The 14984-nt window shown below is 48.2% G+C and overlaps 1 protein-coding gene across 1 annotated transcript in view; it reads right to left on the bottom strand.

The window, feature by feature from the left end:
• The window catches only part of LOC311138556 (semaphorin-3F-like), a gene marked incomplete at its 5' end in the record, with an annotated part of 97587 nt that overhangs the window by 5003 nt on the left and 77600 nt on the right, over positions 1-14984 (bottom strand). Inside the window, 3 exons of the mRNA XM_084173296.1 lie at positions 333-555; positions 652-796; positions 3212-3281. Coding sequence (XP_084029422.1) covers positions 333-555; positions 652-796; positions 3212-3281 — 438 coding nt within the window. The remainder of the gene's footprint in view (positions 1-332; positions 556-651; positions 797-3211; positions 3282-14984) is intronic.

Genomic DNA, 14984 nt, shown 5'->3' with positions numbered 1-14984 from the left:
TGAACCAGGCTGAGTCAGCAGCCATAGGAACTTCCAGCTCCAACCCTCTGATCCATAGGGAGAGGCTGTGTGAAGTACTGCCAGACGATCACCAGGGTAGTATTAACGTACATTCAAACAAATTACAGTAACTCCCCCCTTTCCATAAAAATAGTACTGTAGGCTAAGTTCTCTCGTCTTTGAGAAGACAAGCACTTTGAACAAAATTCTAACAAAATAGTTTCCCCAGATTATAGATTTTGTTTATATCTGAATCTATCACAGTTGTGAACACACACTTACATTAACAAGACTATCAAATCAATCAGCAGGCAGGGACTCAGAGCACTGACCTGTCCCCAGGAATAGGACCTCATAGCTCCCATCGGCAGCAGCCACCTGGTCCACAGTGATGGTGGTAAACTCATAGTCCACGTTGTTTCGGACCACCAGGGGGCGCTTGTGTATTGGATACACAGTGTTGTACATGGTGGGGTGGTTCCGCATGAAGTTAATCACCTCGTCTGGGTAATCCTTAGTGGACTTCATGTTGGGGGTGAACGTACCTCCGGGACACTGGATTTAGAAAGAGAGCAGAACCAGCCATGTTAAATGTGTTCATTTCTTTAATTTATTAATATGTGTGTGTGTCACCCTCTGCACGTCACTCACCGTCCCAGGCCGAGGGTAGGGGATCTTCCCAGTGTAGGCCATCCACTGGTAGTTGGGCCCCTCCTTGTGAGCATAGGGTCCATTGAAGACCTGGCGGATGTCAGCCATGGAGTAGACACACACTGCAGAGCCCTTAAACACAGATCTGGAGGGTAGAGGGAGAGGGATGAGGAGGCTCAGCTTTAGGAGACATGGGATTACTACTCACTCTCTGAGAAATTAGCTACTTTCTCCCTCACATCACATATTCTCTCATAGACATAAGGCTATGTGGTGTGTTGTGCTGTGGTGTGGTGTGGTGGTGTGTGGTGTGGTGTGGCGGGGTGTGTTGGGGTGTGGTGTGGTGGGGTGTGGTGTGGTGGGGTGTGCTGTGGTGGGGTGTGGTGGGGTGTGGTGGTGTGGGGTTTGGTGGGGTGGGGTGTGGTGTGGTGGGGTGGGGTGGGGTGGGGTGTGGTGGGGTGTGGTGTGGTGTGCTGGGGTGTGGTGGGGTGTGGTGTGGTGGGGTGTGGTGTGGTGTGGTGTAGTGTGGCGGAGTGTGGTGGGGTGGGGTGGGGTGTGGTGGGGTGTGGTGTGGTGTGCTGTGGTGGGGTGTGGTGGGGTGTGGTGTGGTGTGCTGTGGTGGGGTGTGGTGGGGTGTGGTGGGTGTGCTGGGTGTGGTGGGGTGTGGTGTGGTGTGCTGGGTGTGGTGGGGTGTGGTGGGGTGTGCTGGGTGTGCTGGGTGTGCTGGGTGTAGTGGGGTGTGCTGGGTGTGCTGGGTGTGCTGGGTGTGCTGGGTGTGGTGGGGTGTGGTGGGTGTGCTGGGTGTGGTGGGGTGTGGTGGGTGTGCTGGGTGTGGTGGGGTGTGCTGGGTGTGGTGGGGTGTGCTGGGTGTGCTGGGTGTGCTGGGTGTGCTGGGTGTGGTGGGTGTGGTGGGGTGTGGTGGGGTGTGTTGGGGTGTGCTGGGTGTGCTGGGTGTGCTGGGTGTGGTGGGGTGTGGTGGGTGTGGTGGGTGTGCTGGGTGTGCTGGGTGTGCTGGGTGTGGTGGGGTGTGCTGGGTGTGCTGGGTGTGGTGGGGTGTGCTGGGGGTGCTGGGTGTGGTGGGGTGTGCTGGGTGTGCTGGGTGTGGTGGGGTGTGGTGTGGCGGGGTGTGGTGGGGTGGGGTGTGGTGGGGTGTGGTGTGGTGGGGTGTGCTGGGGTGGGGTGGGGTGTGGTGTGCTGTGGTGGGGTGTGGTGGGGTGTGGTGGGGTGTGGTGGGGTGTGGTGTGGTGGGGTGTGGTGGGGTGTGGTGTGGTGGGGTGTGGTGTGGTGGGATGTGGTGTGGTGTGTTGGGGTGTGGTGTGGTGGGGTGTGGTGTGGTGTGCTGTGGTGGGGTGTGGTGTGCTGGATGTGCTGGGTGTGGTGTGGTGTGGTGGGGTGTGCTGGGTGTGCTGGGTGTGGTGGGTGTGCTGGGTGTGCTGGGTGTGGTGTGGTGGGGTGTGCTGGGTGTGCTGGGTGTGGTGGGTGTGCTGGGTGTGCTGGGTGTGGTGTGGTGGGGTGTGCTGGGTGTGCTGGGGTGTGCTGGGTGTGCTGGGTGTGGTGGGTGTGCTGGGTGTGGTGGGTGTGGTGGGTGTGGTGGGGTGTGCTGGGTGTGCTGGGTGTGGTGGGGTGTGCTGGGTGTGCTGGGGTGTGCTGGGTGTGCTGGGTGTGGTGGGTGTGGTGGGTGTGCTGGGGTGTGCTGGGTGTGGTGGGTGTGGTGGGGTGTGGTGGGTGTGCTGGGGTGTGCTGGGTGTGCTGGGTGTGGTGGGTGTGGTGGGTGTGCTGGGTGTGGTGGGTGTGGTGGGTGTGCTGGGTGTGCTGGGTGTGGTGGGTGTGGTGGGTGTGCTGGGTGTGCTGGGGTGTGCTGGGTGTGCTGGGTGTGGTGGGTGTGCTGGGTGCACAGTATATTACTATATTAGTACCTTCTGTCGAGGGGCCTATCATTAGCACTACAATAGTTCTAATCAACTGGGCTTCAAGGGGGATGGTGACTGTGGCGAGTTAGTATGGAGGCAATTACAGAGTACTTCTCTCACAGACACACATAGAGCCGTGTTTATTATGACTGGGCGTGTGAGTGTGAGAGCCAACTCTCCGTGTGTGTATCCTCCACACAAAATCTCCCGTTGCATATGTGAGGGCAGGAGCCGCGAGCCGTTTCCTTGAATCCTAATGCTGTGCTGACTGATGGCTTGTTATTAAAGCCCAGCCATGTGGGAACACAGGTTAAGTCTCTCACTAGAGTCCTTCCCCTCTGTGCTACGGACTGACTTCCTCCTCTGCCTTTGCAGTGTGCAGAGCAGACTGTGCAGAATAGGCTGTTTCAATAATAGAGCGTGTTACACAGGTGCCTTTGGCCACAATGAATATGGATGGGAGACGGGAAACCACGGGAGGAAACCAAAAATCTGCACCACTGACTACATATTTTCTACAGGTCTGCTGAGGAGATCTGATTGAGTGAAATCTGAAAGGGGCTGTATTGTTCTTCAATGAGACAGATACTTGTGGTAATGATGTGATTGAACTAAGGTGGACAAAAGAACGTAGTCAATCAGTGACTCACCCTGACACTGAGAACACTCCGTAGATGACAGGATTCTTTGTGTCTTGAGTTGGCTGGATGAACACGTCCCCTGTCAGACAAAAAGATAATTACATATTACTAAAAGTGGTACTGCAAACTTTCTTTCACAATCACAGTACAATAGTAGTACGAAGGACAGTGGTAAAACACTGGTAATATGAGATAAACATGGAAGGATGGTGTCTATTCTCTTCTGTCTCTCTTAGCTAACTGAGGGATCTATTATCCCAACTGGGATTCCTGAGCAGCCAGAGCTAATTCTCAAAGCGTGACATACGGACAGTTTCTACTTCCGGGATTGACACAGGACAGGAGGCGGGTTCAAGGAGAAGCCCTTTTGGATCGGACAACACAGTGGTGGTTAGGTTAGTTAGCAGCGTTTCCAGCCACAGTGGGGTCCTCAATCAGAACCCTTCCAGGGCAGACACCGATTCCTGCGTCTCAGAGGGGGAAGGTACGAAATGGAGATCTGTGGCGTAACAAGGCTTTAATGGGAGCCATATGCTTCCCATGATCCTCAGAGCTGAGGTAACTGGACCCTGTATCCTCCAATGGTTTAATGAGTTCAAAGTCAAAGGAAAAACAATTAAGGGGAAAATTGAAATGAATTTAGAGTCGACTACCTCAGCTGAGAAGTATAACACTTGGAAACACAATTCCAGGGTAAAGGTTTTCCATCGAGAGAAAATAGTGAGGGGAGGAGGGGGACAGGGAGAGTAGATAGGACAAGTGTTAACCCACAGCCACAAGTCATTGGAAATGCCAATAACTAAGAATATCTAATGATTAGATTATGCATGAAACATTATACTCTCCATGTATAACTCTGGACCACTGTCATGATCATTTATGAAGCCAGACGTTACTAGATATCGTGCCTCGTATATATCAAGCAGCTCCACACCCTGACTCTACCCTTTCAGATAAATCTCTCAGCAAAGATCAAGTTGAAATGTAAAGACACTCAAATAACAAAACAGCAGCTCTCTCCATGCACACACTCTCCAAATCCCACTGGATTGAGAGTTAAGTCGTATAATAAAACATTATTTTGAATTTATCATGCCTTAAGATTGTTTGCCCAAAGAATAAACTTAAAACAGCTTTGACCCACCACTCCTATTTTTGTAAAGATAGATTTTTGGTCTCTTAGAAAAGCTGTAACAGCGACTGAGTTTATTTGACATTCACAAGTGTGTAAAAATCTATTTTTTATTGCCAGGGTATGAGAATGACAGGTAATGGCCGCAAACAAGAACGGGAATTAACTTTTGGCTAACAGGAAAGAAATTCATAACACATCTGACGCCAGTTTGACAGCCCTCCTGGCTACAGACAGAGAACTTCAATAAAATGTGGAACAAGTTGTATCATTGACTTTTATTCTGGACCTTTTTTTTGATGTGTCAGAGCAGACAAAGACTCCTTGAGGCATATTGAGTTTCTAAAGTCAGCAGTGTGCCTGCAAAAAGAACGCTCTGTTGTTCAAGCTAGAGAATGAGGATCATAACATATCATAACTATGAGGGAAACGGCATTATTTTGTGTATTTTAGTTTTTGTCAATGTGTATGTATAGTGTTATTAAAGATAACCAATAACCATACTGTACATTGAATTTTGCCTTATGCTATGCCGATTATACAATTCCCATTTATATCATGAAGAAAACGAATGCAGCATAATGTACTTCAATAATTGGAGAGTTTAATTCCAAAACGCTATATATCGATTTGATTGTTTAAAGAATATGGTATTTTATTTTATTTATTTCACCTTTATTTAACCAGGTAAGCCAGTTGAGAACAAGTTCTCATTTACAACTGCGACCTGGCCAAGATAAAGCAAAGCAGTGCGATAAAAACAACAACACAGAGTTACATATGGGGTAAACAAAACATAAAGTCAAAAATACAACAGAACATATATATACAGTGTGTGCGAATGTAGTAAATTATGGAGGTAAGGCAATAAATAGGCCATAGTGCAAAATAGTCACAATTTCGTATTAACACTGGAATGATAGATGTGCAAGAGATGATGTGCAAATAGAGATACTGGGGTGTGTTACGAGGGCATGTTAGGTAGCATGAGTGAAGGAGGCTTTGTTGTGAAATAGGAAGCTGATTCTAGATCTAACTTTTGATTGGAGATGCTTAATGTGAGTCTGGAAGGAGAGTTTACAGTCTAACCAGACACCTAGGTATTTGTAGTTGTCCACATACTCTAGGTCAGACCCGCCGAGAGTAGTGATTCTAGTCGGGTGGGCGGGTGCAAGCAGCGTTCGGTTGAAGAGCATGCATTTAGTTTTACTAGTGTTTAAGAGCAGTTGAAGGCTACGGAAGGAGTGTTGTATGGCGTTGAAGCTCGTTTGGAGGTTTGTTAACACAGTGTCCAATGAAGGGCCAGATGTATACAAAATGGTGTTGTCCGCATAGAGGTGGATCCAAGCGTCACCAGCAGCAACAGCGACATCAATGATATACGCAGAGAATAGAGTCGGCCCGAGAATTGAACCCTGTGGCACCCCCCATAGAGACTGCCAGAGGTCCAGACAACAGGCCCTCCAATTTGACACATTGAACTCTAAATTATGAAAGAGATTGGTGTGTTTTTTCACCATCTAATCATGGCATAGATAGACAGGCTTTAAGAGATGTACAACGTGAGATAAAAAGACAGATACTGGTGGACAAGGAGGCATACAAGCAAAGGGTGGAGAGGACCCTCTCCTCAGGAAACGCAAGGGTGGCCTGGCAAGGGATTAAATCCATGGCTAGTGCCCCCCATATAGGCAGGGGAAAAACCAGTGCTGACCTTGGGGGATATGAGGGCCAGAACATGGCTAATGAACTGAATGTTTTCTTCTCAAGATTTGAATCAGACAACTTCGTGTCGGAGGTAAAACAAATGAAAGCATCATTACAAATGTTTGAGAGAGTTGTTGTTCAACAGTCTGATGTTCTAAAGTTGTTCAGGGGATGTAACACATACAAAAGCCCAGGCCCAGACAAAATAAGTGGGCATGTGTTAAAGCACTGTGCTGAACAACTGGCTGGTGTTTTTACAGACATTTTCCAATCTTCACTCAACCAGCAACACGTTCCAGTATTGTGGAAAAAATCAATAATTATACCAATTCCTAAAGTATCAAATCCCTCTGTGCTGAATGACTATCGCCCTGTCGCTTTGACATCCTTAGTTATGAAATGCCTTGAGAAAATTGTGAAAAGTCATATTCTCAGTGTCACCCAGAAGCTCCTCGACCCATTTCAGTTTGCCTATCAGACCAGCAGAGGAGTTGATGATGCCATTCTTACCCTCCTTAACATGGTCTATAGACATCTAGAAGGTGCCAAATCTCATGTCAGGGTTCTGTTTGTTGACTTTTCTTCTGCCTTCAACACAATCCAGCCTTACATTCTGGCACAGAGACTCATTCGGGACTTTTCCTTAGATGGGGGGCTGGTTTTGTGGCTGTTGGACTTCCTGAGCCAACGCTCACAGCGAGTCAAAATAGGTCCCCATGTGTCGGATATACGCAATACCAACACAGGCTCTCCTCAGGGATGTGTTTTGTCCCCACTTCTGTACATCTTGTACACTAATAGTTGTACTAGTTCCCATACTGACAGACACCTCGTTAAGTTCGCTGATGACACTGCCTTGATCAGCCTGTTGCATGATGACGAGGAACATCATGGCCCGGTCCTAGATGACTTTGTAGAGTGGTGTGAGGAATCACACTTGGTCCTCAATACTAACAAGACCAAAGAGATGTGCATAGACTTCAGGAAGCGTACAACACCTACCTCTGCAACATCTATCAGAGGCCAGAATATAGAGATTGTAGAGGAATATAAATATCTGGGTGTCTTTTTGGACAGTAAGCTTCAGTGGAGTAAATGTACAGACCAGATCTACAAAAAGAGCCAACAGAGACTGTACTTTCTAAAAAAGTTGGGTTCTTTTAATATAGACTGTACTATATTGACTCTGTTTTACAAATCCTTTATTGAGAGTATTTTAACTTTTTGTATTGTTTGTTGGTTTGGCAATGCCACTGTCAGTCAGAGAAACATGTTGAGAAGGATTATTACCACAGCAAGTAAGGTACTTGGAGTCAAACAGACAGGCCTGGATGAGATCTTTAAGGTCAGGGCCCTCCGTAAGGCTCACAAAATCATTTTAGACCCAAGTCACCCCCTGTACCTGGACTTTGAATTACTCCCCTCTGGGCGTAGGTATAGGGCACCCCTCAGCAGGAAAAATAGAACGAGACAATCATTTGTGCCAGGTGTGATATCCCTCTTAAATAGCTCGGGCAAATGTTCCCATTGACCCCGTAAGGCCAGCAGGCTAGTCTTTGTTTTAAATGTTTTAAATGTTTTATTTCTTATTTCTTACTTTTATTGGTGCGTGACTGTTATTGAAAGTTGTATTGTCAATCTTGTTTTGTATTTAACGCCACTTTAAATGTGTACATGACACTGCAACAAAATTTCCCCATGGGGACAATAAAGTAAGTAAGTAAGTAAGTAAGTAAGCATGGGGTTGTTCAAATTTTCAATTTGTTGAAAATGTATCACTTGATGGTTTCATTTCAGAGACAAATAATCATGTTTCTTTGCAAAATGCTATATATCCGCCTCACCCTCAGATAAATAATCATTTCTGATGAAAAAACACAAATGTGAAAAATTGGTGGATATAGCGTTTTGTAAATAAACTCTTCAATTGAAAATTGGGTTGAGACACAAGTATTATATGTTACAATAGATAAATGTGACAAAGTGCATTCACAAAAGCCTCTTCTGAATGGTCATGGTGGGTAAACAGAGAGACATATGGTCTGTCTGTCTGATGAATGTAATGACTGCATTACCAAAATATGGTATATGGTCTCTACCCTGGGGACCCGTCCGACTGCACAGCAGTCCCCATCACACTTTTGAAATGGCAATAAAAATCCCAATACCCACACATTCATTTTCATTTTCTCTGACAGACACGTTATATATTTATTCTCTCTCTCTCTCTCTCTCTCTCTCTCTCTCTCTCTCTCTCTCTCTCTCTCTCTCTCTCTCTCTCTCTCTCTCTCTCTCTCTCTCTCCCTCTCTCTCTCTCTCCCTCTCTCTCTCATCTCCCTCTCTCATCTCTCTCTCTCTCTCTCTCTCTCTCTCTCTCTCTCTCTCTCTCTCTCTCTCTCTCTCTCTCTCTCTCTCTCTCTCTCTCTCTCTCTCTCTCTCTCTCTCTCTCTCTCTCTCTCTCTCTCTCTCTCAGTGCATGCTGGGAGTTTTTTGGAGTTTGAGTGTTTGGTGTGGAGGGCTTGTCCTAACTAATTTGTTTGTTTTCCTTCCTTGTTTTCTCTCTTCTATGGTGGAGGGTTAATGCACTGTTTGTGTTAGTGGTACCCATTGTTTTTTATTTTTCAAAGTTAGAGAGGAAGAGGACAGAGGTTTAGTTTCCTGGGGTTTTGAACGGTGAGGTGTGAGCGATGGCTTCGCAGCCTAGCGCGGAGGAAACGCTGTCGTTACGGCATGGATTCAGGTGTGTTCCTGAGAATGGAATTAAGGTGGAGGAGGTTCTGCTCGCGGTCGGTGAACAGGTAGGAGCCGAATTTATACATTCCGCGTCCAGAATGAACAAAGCTGTGGTTGTGTTCATGAAAAGGGCACATTTGGTGGGTAGGCTCATTTCAAGCGGAATATTTGTAAGGGATGTGTTGGTGCCAATTTCTCCTCTTTCTACCCCTTCGACCAGGGTGGTAGTTGCAAATTTGCCTCCGTTTATTACGGATGATCAAATCAGGAAGGAGTTGAGTCGTTTTGGTAAGTTTGCTAGTGGTTTTCGTGTACTGTCGGCAGGTTTTCAGGCAGATGCCGTCAAGCACGTTGTTTCATTCCGGAGGCAAGTGTTCATGTTTCTGAACAACAATGAGCAACAGTTAAATGTGCACTTTAAAGTGAGGCATGGGGAGGGGCTCTACGCAGGTTTTGCCAGCACAGATAGTCTACGGTGCTTTGAGTGTGGGGATTTGGGGCATAAGAGCTTTGAGTGCCCACATAAAGGCCGTAAACAAGGTGAGGGTTCAAGCACCAGTGGGGGAAATAGATGTCAACGTGCAGGAGGCCATGAGACACAGGCCGCAGAGGCTGGGCCTAGTCATGCGACAGATGGTGGTGTAGTTAAGGCTGGGTCTAGTCATGCTATAGGTGGTGGTGTAGATGGGGCTGGGCCTAGTCAGGCTATAGATGGTGGTGTAGATGGGGCTGGGCCTAGTCATGCTATAGATGGTGGTGTAGATGGGGCTGGGTCTAGTCGTGTGATGGATGGTGGTGTAGCTGAGGCTGGGTCTAGTCATGTTATGGAGTGTGGTGTAGATGAGGCTGGGCCTAGTCATGCTATAGATGGTGGTGTAGATGAGGCTGGGTCTAGTCATGCTATAGATGGTGGTGTAGATGAGGCTGGGTCTAGTCAGGTTATGTTAGTGGATGAGGAGAGTGTAGTGGGGAAGGGTAAGCGACTAGGAGGGGTGGAGGAGGGTGTCAAGCGGAAGAGGAAAAAGGGGGAGAAGAAAGGAGGTGGGAGGGCAGAGGCTGGTGTGATGAAAGACACCAAGGAACCTTTGCCTGGTGCGGGGGGGGAGGCCCCGACTAGAGAGGAAGGGCAGGTGGTCAGGTTGCCTGGTGCGGGGGGGGAGGCCCCGACTAGAGAGGAAGGACAGGGGGTCAGGATGGGAGATGGAGATGAGGAGGAGGAAGGTGAGTCTGAGGAAGTAGACGATGAGGAGGATTTCTTTTCAGACTCCTCCTCAATGGGTCCAGAGCTGACAGCCAGTCAGTCAGAGGGGTCAAAGTACACAGTGAGGGAACTGTCAAGGTTCCTGAAGGAGACTAAGGGGAAAAAGGTTAATCTTGAGGCTTTTTTTTGCGATCCGGGAAAGTTTGTAAGATCAGTGCAACATGCAATGAAAAATGAGGGGCATGGTGTCCTCTCACCCAGGAAACGGTTTAGGTTAAGGAAGTGGGTCACAACTGTGCGTAAAGGTCTACCTTCAGACACTGTCTAGATGAAAGTTTTCTTTCTGGCACTGGAGCTTTTTGAGCTTTGCTATTGGTCTCTTTCTTTGCTGGCTTTTCTCCCACTTCTTATGGAGACTCTTTGGGTAGGCTCGCTTAATATTAATGGCGCCAGAGATGCGGGAAAGAGGAGTGTGTTGGGTGAATATGTAAAACAAAAAAAAGTACAAGTGTTGTTTCTGCAGGAGACGCATAGCGATGTGGTGAATGAAGTTGATTGGGGGCTCTGGTGGAAAGGGGCAAGTGTGCTGAGCCATGGAACAAATGTTAGTGCAGGGGTGGCAGTCCTTTTTGTACCGGGTCTGTCTGTAAAAATTTGCTCCTCAAAAGAGGTGTGTACAGGTAGACTGCTTGTAGTAAAGGCAGAAATTAACAACAGGGGTTTTGTCTTTATAAATGTGTATGCGCCCAACACAGGGAGAGAGAGGGGGCTTCTATTTGGGTGTCTTAGAAAGGAACTCTCACAGGTAGCGCCTGAGGAGACGCTGGTGGTCGGCGGGGACTGGAACTGTACGATGGATTTTACGAAAGACAGAAATGGGGAGGAGCCTCATTCAGGCTCAGTGGGGGTGTTAAGGGACATTATTAATCAATTTGACCTAGTTGATGTTTGGAGAACTAGACATCCCAACACAAGACAGTATACATGGGTGAAGGTCTTTGGGGCTAGGGTGAGTGCAGCCCGACTTGATCGTTTGTACATGTCCAGGAATCAGAGCAATAGGTTGTTGGGCGCTACCATTCTCCCGGTGGGTTTTTCGGATCATCACATAACCATGGCTCGGCTGTCTATTTCACCAGGGCCTCGGCAGGCATCCTATTGGAAGTTTAATGTAAAGCTCTTACAAGATGCCACTTTTTGCTCAGGTTTCCAGACTTTTTGGGAAAGGTGGGGGCAGCGAAGAGAGGAGTATGAGTCTCTGAGTCAATGGTGGGATGTGGGAAAAGTCCAAATTCGGCTTTTCTGCCAACAGTATACAGCTCTGTCATCCTCAGAGGCTAGGAGAGTATTGGGGGAACTCGAACGTAGTATTAGTGAGATGGAGGTAGAGCTGGTGGGGCAAGGCAATGTAGGCCTCCAGGTTAATCTAGCTGAACTACGTAGGGACCTGGGCAGTTTTTTCCAGGTTAAAGCAAAGGGAGCACTTGTAAGAGCTAGGTTCTCCATGCTCAAGGAGATGGATGCTCCCAGCTCCTTCTTCTTTGGTTTGGAAAGACAGAGCGGTGAAGCCAAGGGTATGCATTGTCTACGGCTTTCGGATGGGCGGGTGACCTCTGTGGTGGGGGAGATGCGGGAGCGGACTGTGGAGTTTTATACTGAATTGTATAAGGCAGAACTGTGTGATCCTATGTGTGCTCAGGTTTTGTTTGCCGAACTCCCTAAGCTCTCTCTGGTACAAAGGGATGAAATGGACATTCCCCTGTTGTCCCATGAACTGGCAGAGGCCGTAACCCAGATGTCCCCCGGCCATGCACCGGGGGTCGATGGACTCCCAGTGGAGTTTTATAAAAAATTCTGGGGAATAATTGGACTGGACTTCTTTCGCGTGTTGCGTGAATGCGTCGGGGTAGGAGAGTTGCCGATGAGCTGCCGTCGGGCGGCTCTGACTCTCCTGCCCAAAAAAGGGGACTTGTGTGAACTTAAGAACTGGAGGCCTGTGGCATTGCTCTGTGCGGACTACAAGATATTTGCCAAGGTCCTCGCTAACAGACTAAAGTCCCATCTGGACTCTATAGTACACAAGGACCAGACATATTGCATACCAGGACGCTTAATCACGGACAACTTGTTCTTAATCAGGGACATGTTGGACTTGTCGAGAAGTTCTAATGTGAACTTTGGTCTGGTCTCTTTAGATCAAGAGAAGGCCTTTGATAGAGTGGACCATGAGTATCTGTTTAATGTGATGTCTGTGTTTGGGTTTGGGGAAAGGTTTTTGGCCTATGTGAAGATGTTGTATGCTGGGGCATCATGTATGGTTAAGGTGGGAGGGGGGCTCAGTAGGCCAGTCTGGGTTAGGCGGGGCATTAGACAAGGATGCCCTCTATCAGGGCAGTTATATACACTAGCCATTGAACCTTTTTTGGGCCTGCTACGCAGGAGACTGAAGGGAGTGTGCTGGACAGGCATAGCAGTGTCAGCGTATGCAGATGACGTTTCTGTGATGGTCAGGGATGGTCAGGATATGCAGGCACTGGAGAATAGTCTGAAGGTGTACGAGGGAGCTTCGTCAGCTAAGGTAAACTGGGGAAAGAGCAAAGCTCTGTTATGTGGGGCATGGGGGGATAGGGTCCCTCCTCTGCTTCCAGGGGGGTTGCAGTGGGGTTGTGAAGGGCTTAAAATATTGGGGGTGTACCTGGGCTCGGAGAGGTGGGTCAGGAAGAACTGGGAGGGGCTGTCACAGGCAGTGGTGTCAAGACTGGCCAGGTGGAGGTGGCTCCTGTCCCAAGTGTCATATAGAGGGAGGGTGCTGATAATCAACAACCTGGTGGCATCTTCCCTGTGGCATAAACTGGCTGTCCTCAACCCCCCTGCTGGGCTGCTCGCAGACCTGCAACGCAAGCTGGTGGATTTCTTCTGGTCGGGCCATCACTGGCTGAGGGCGGCAGTGTTGTATATGTCCGTAAATGAAGGAGGACAGGGCCTGGTGGAACTGGAGAGCAGGGTGGCTGCATTCCGACTAAAGGCGGCACAGAGACTGCTGTACCATACTGATGTCGGATGGAGGGAGCCAGCATGCGCGCTGCTGAGGAGAGCTGGCGGATTAGGGTTGGACCGGCAGCTATTCCTCATGAGGCTGGAGGGGCTGAGTACAGCAGGACTCTCTGATTTTTACTCTGCGGTGCTGAGGGCCTGGCAGCTACTAAGGCCCACACGAAAAGGGGGTGTGGAGCCTGGGCTGTGGGTGTGGGAGGAGCCTATCTTCCACAACCCAGTCATCCTTTTGAGATCGGTTCAGTCAGCCACCCTGAAGAGGCGACTGATGGCAGCGGGATTACTAAGGCTGGGTGACCTGCGACTGCTGGGAGAGGATGGATGGAAAACCCCAGAAGTCCTAGCAAAACAAACAGGACTAACGTCTCTTAGGCTGCTGGAGAGATTCCTGGGGGAAGTCCAGGAGGCACTGTCCGAGCCGGTAAGGGGGGTGTTTGAGCAGCCAAAGGGGGAGGGGCCACCAATGTTTCCGCCACTGCACGTGACGGCAGAGACTGGGGACTGGCAAGGGGGTCTGGAGGACTTGTTAGATTTTAACACTCCGAGCCTGGGCGAGTTTGAGGGGGTGGGAGGTAAAGCCCTATACAACCTCTGCATTAAGGTAAGGAACATTAGGAGCCTAACAGGAGTGAAGGCACATCAGTGGCAGGGGGCATGCGGAGCGGAGAGTATGATTGGTTTTAGATGGAGGGGGCTCTACAAACTCCCAGTACCAAAGAGGTCAGGGGACCTCCAGTGGAGGGTTTTACATGGAGCCCTGGCCACTAACAGCTGGTTAGCACGGGTTGAACCGGGAGTCAGACAGGGGTGTCCTTTCTGTGTCATGAGTGAAACTGTGATTCATGTGTTTTCTGTGTGCGCCAGGTTAATGCCTTTAATGTCTCAGTTGGAATGTCTGTGTGAGAGGTTGGGGGTGGGTTTTACTGTCGGGATGTTTATAATGGGGTACAGGTATTCAAATAAGGAAAAGGAAAAACGTGTGTTGTTGAATTTTCTGTTTGCTCAGTCAAAGTTAGCTATTTGGCTAACAAGGAGGAACAGGGTCAAAGGTGGGGGGATAACAGACCCTTTACTATTATTTAATGGGATGGTCTCTGCGCGCCTTAGGGTGGAATTTGAGTTTTATAAAATGATAAAAAGTGTGGAGATGTTTCAAGAAATATGGTGTGTTGGGGGGGCTGTCTGTATAGCTGAGGAAGATTGTCTGGATATACGGTTGTAGAGTTGGTGAGGTTTGGGTTATTGTGATGTGTGGTGTTGTTTTTGTAACGTGGGGTAGAGGAAAAGGTGAGTATGCAGTACAGGGGATATTGGTAATCTGTGTACTTTATTTTAAGGGGTGGGGGGTGGGGTGAGGTTTTAATTAGATGAGGATGTACCATTAAAGAAAGACAAAAAGTCAAAAAGTCTCTCTCTCTCTCTCTCTCTCTCTCTCTCTCTCTCTCTCCTACATAGCTCCCATACTGGCCTGGAAGACAAGAAGACTGGATCCTTTCTCCTTTTCGAGCCAAGACTCGCCATCTGACTCCAGTGGCGTAGTGGTGCCTGGAGAAGTGGGTATACTCAAATTTTGCCAAAGATTTCCCAAACGGCCCTCCCGGAGAAGGAAAGGCGCATGAGAAATTCTGAGAAATAGTGACATACACTCTGAATGACCTAAAATGATCAATCCCATATTGGTATTTCACAGTCAGGCCAAACCAAGCTGTACAAGTAAACTAATAGTAAGCCTACTATTGAAACAGAATAAGGAGGCTGTCAACTGAGTCAAAAATTCACAGGTTTCAGATTTTTCAAATTTTCTTCAGGTTTTTGCTCTCAAAGTCATACTTTTTTAATAGAAAAACTACAAATATTGATGTTCTAAGTGGATGTTCTAAAATGGATGTTCTAAACCACACTGAATTGATGGAAATAATCATGATATCATTCTGCCAGGTAGGCATTGACTACTT

The sequence above is a fragment of the Coregonus lavaretus genome (assembly GCF_964263955.1).
Source record: "Coregonus lavaretus genome assembly, chromosome: 12".
Taxonomy (NCBI): Eukaryota; Metazoa; Chordata; class Actinopteri; order Salmoniformes; family Salmonidae; genus Coregonus; species Coregonus lavaretus.
Note: the sequence above shows the minus strand (reverse complement) of the source record. Positions and strands in the feature narration are given on the sequence as shown.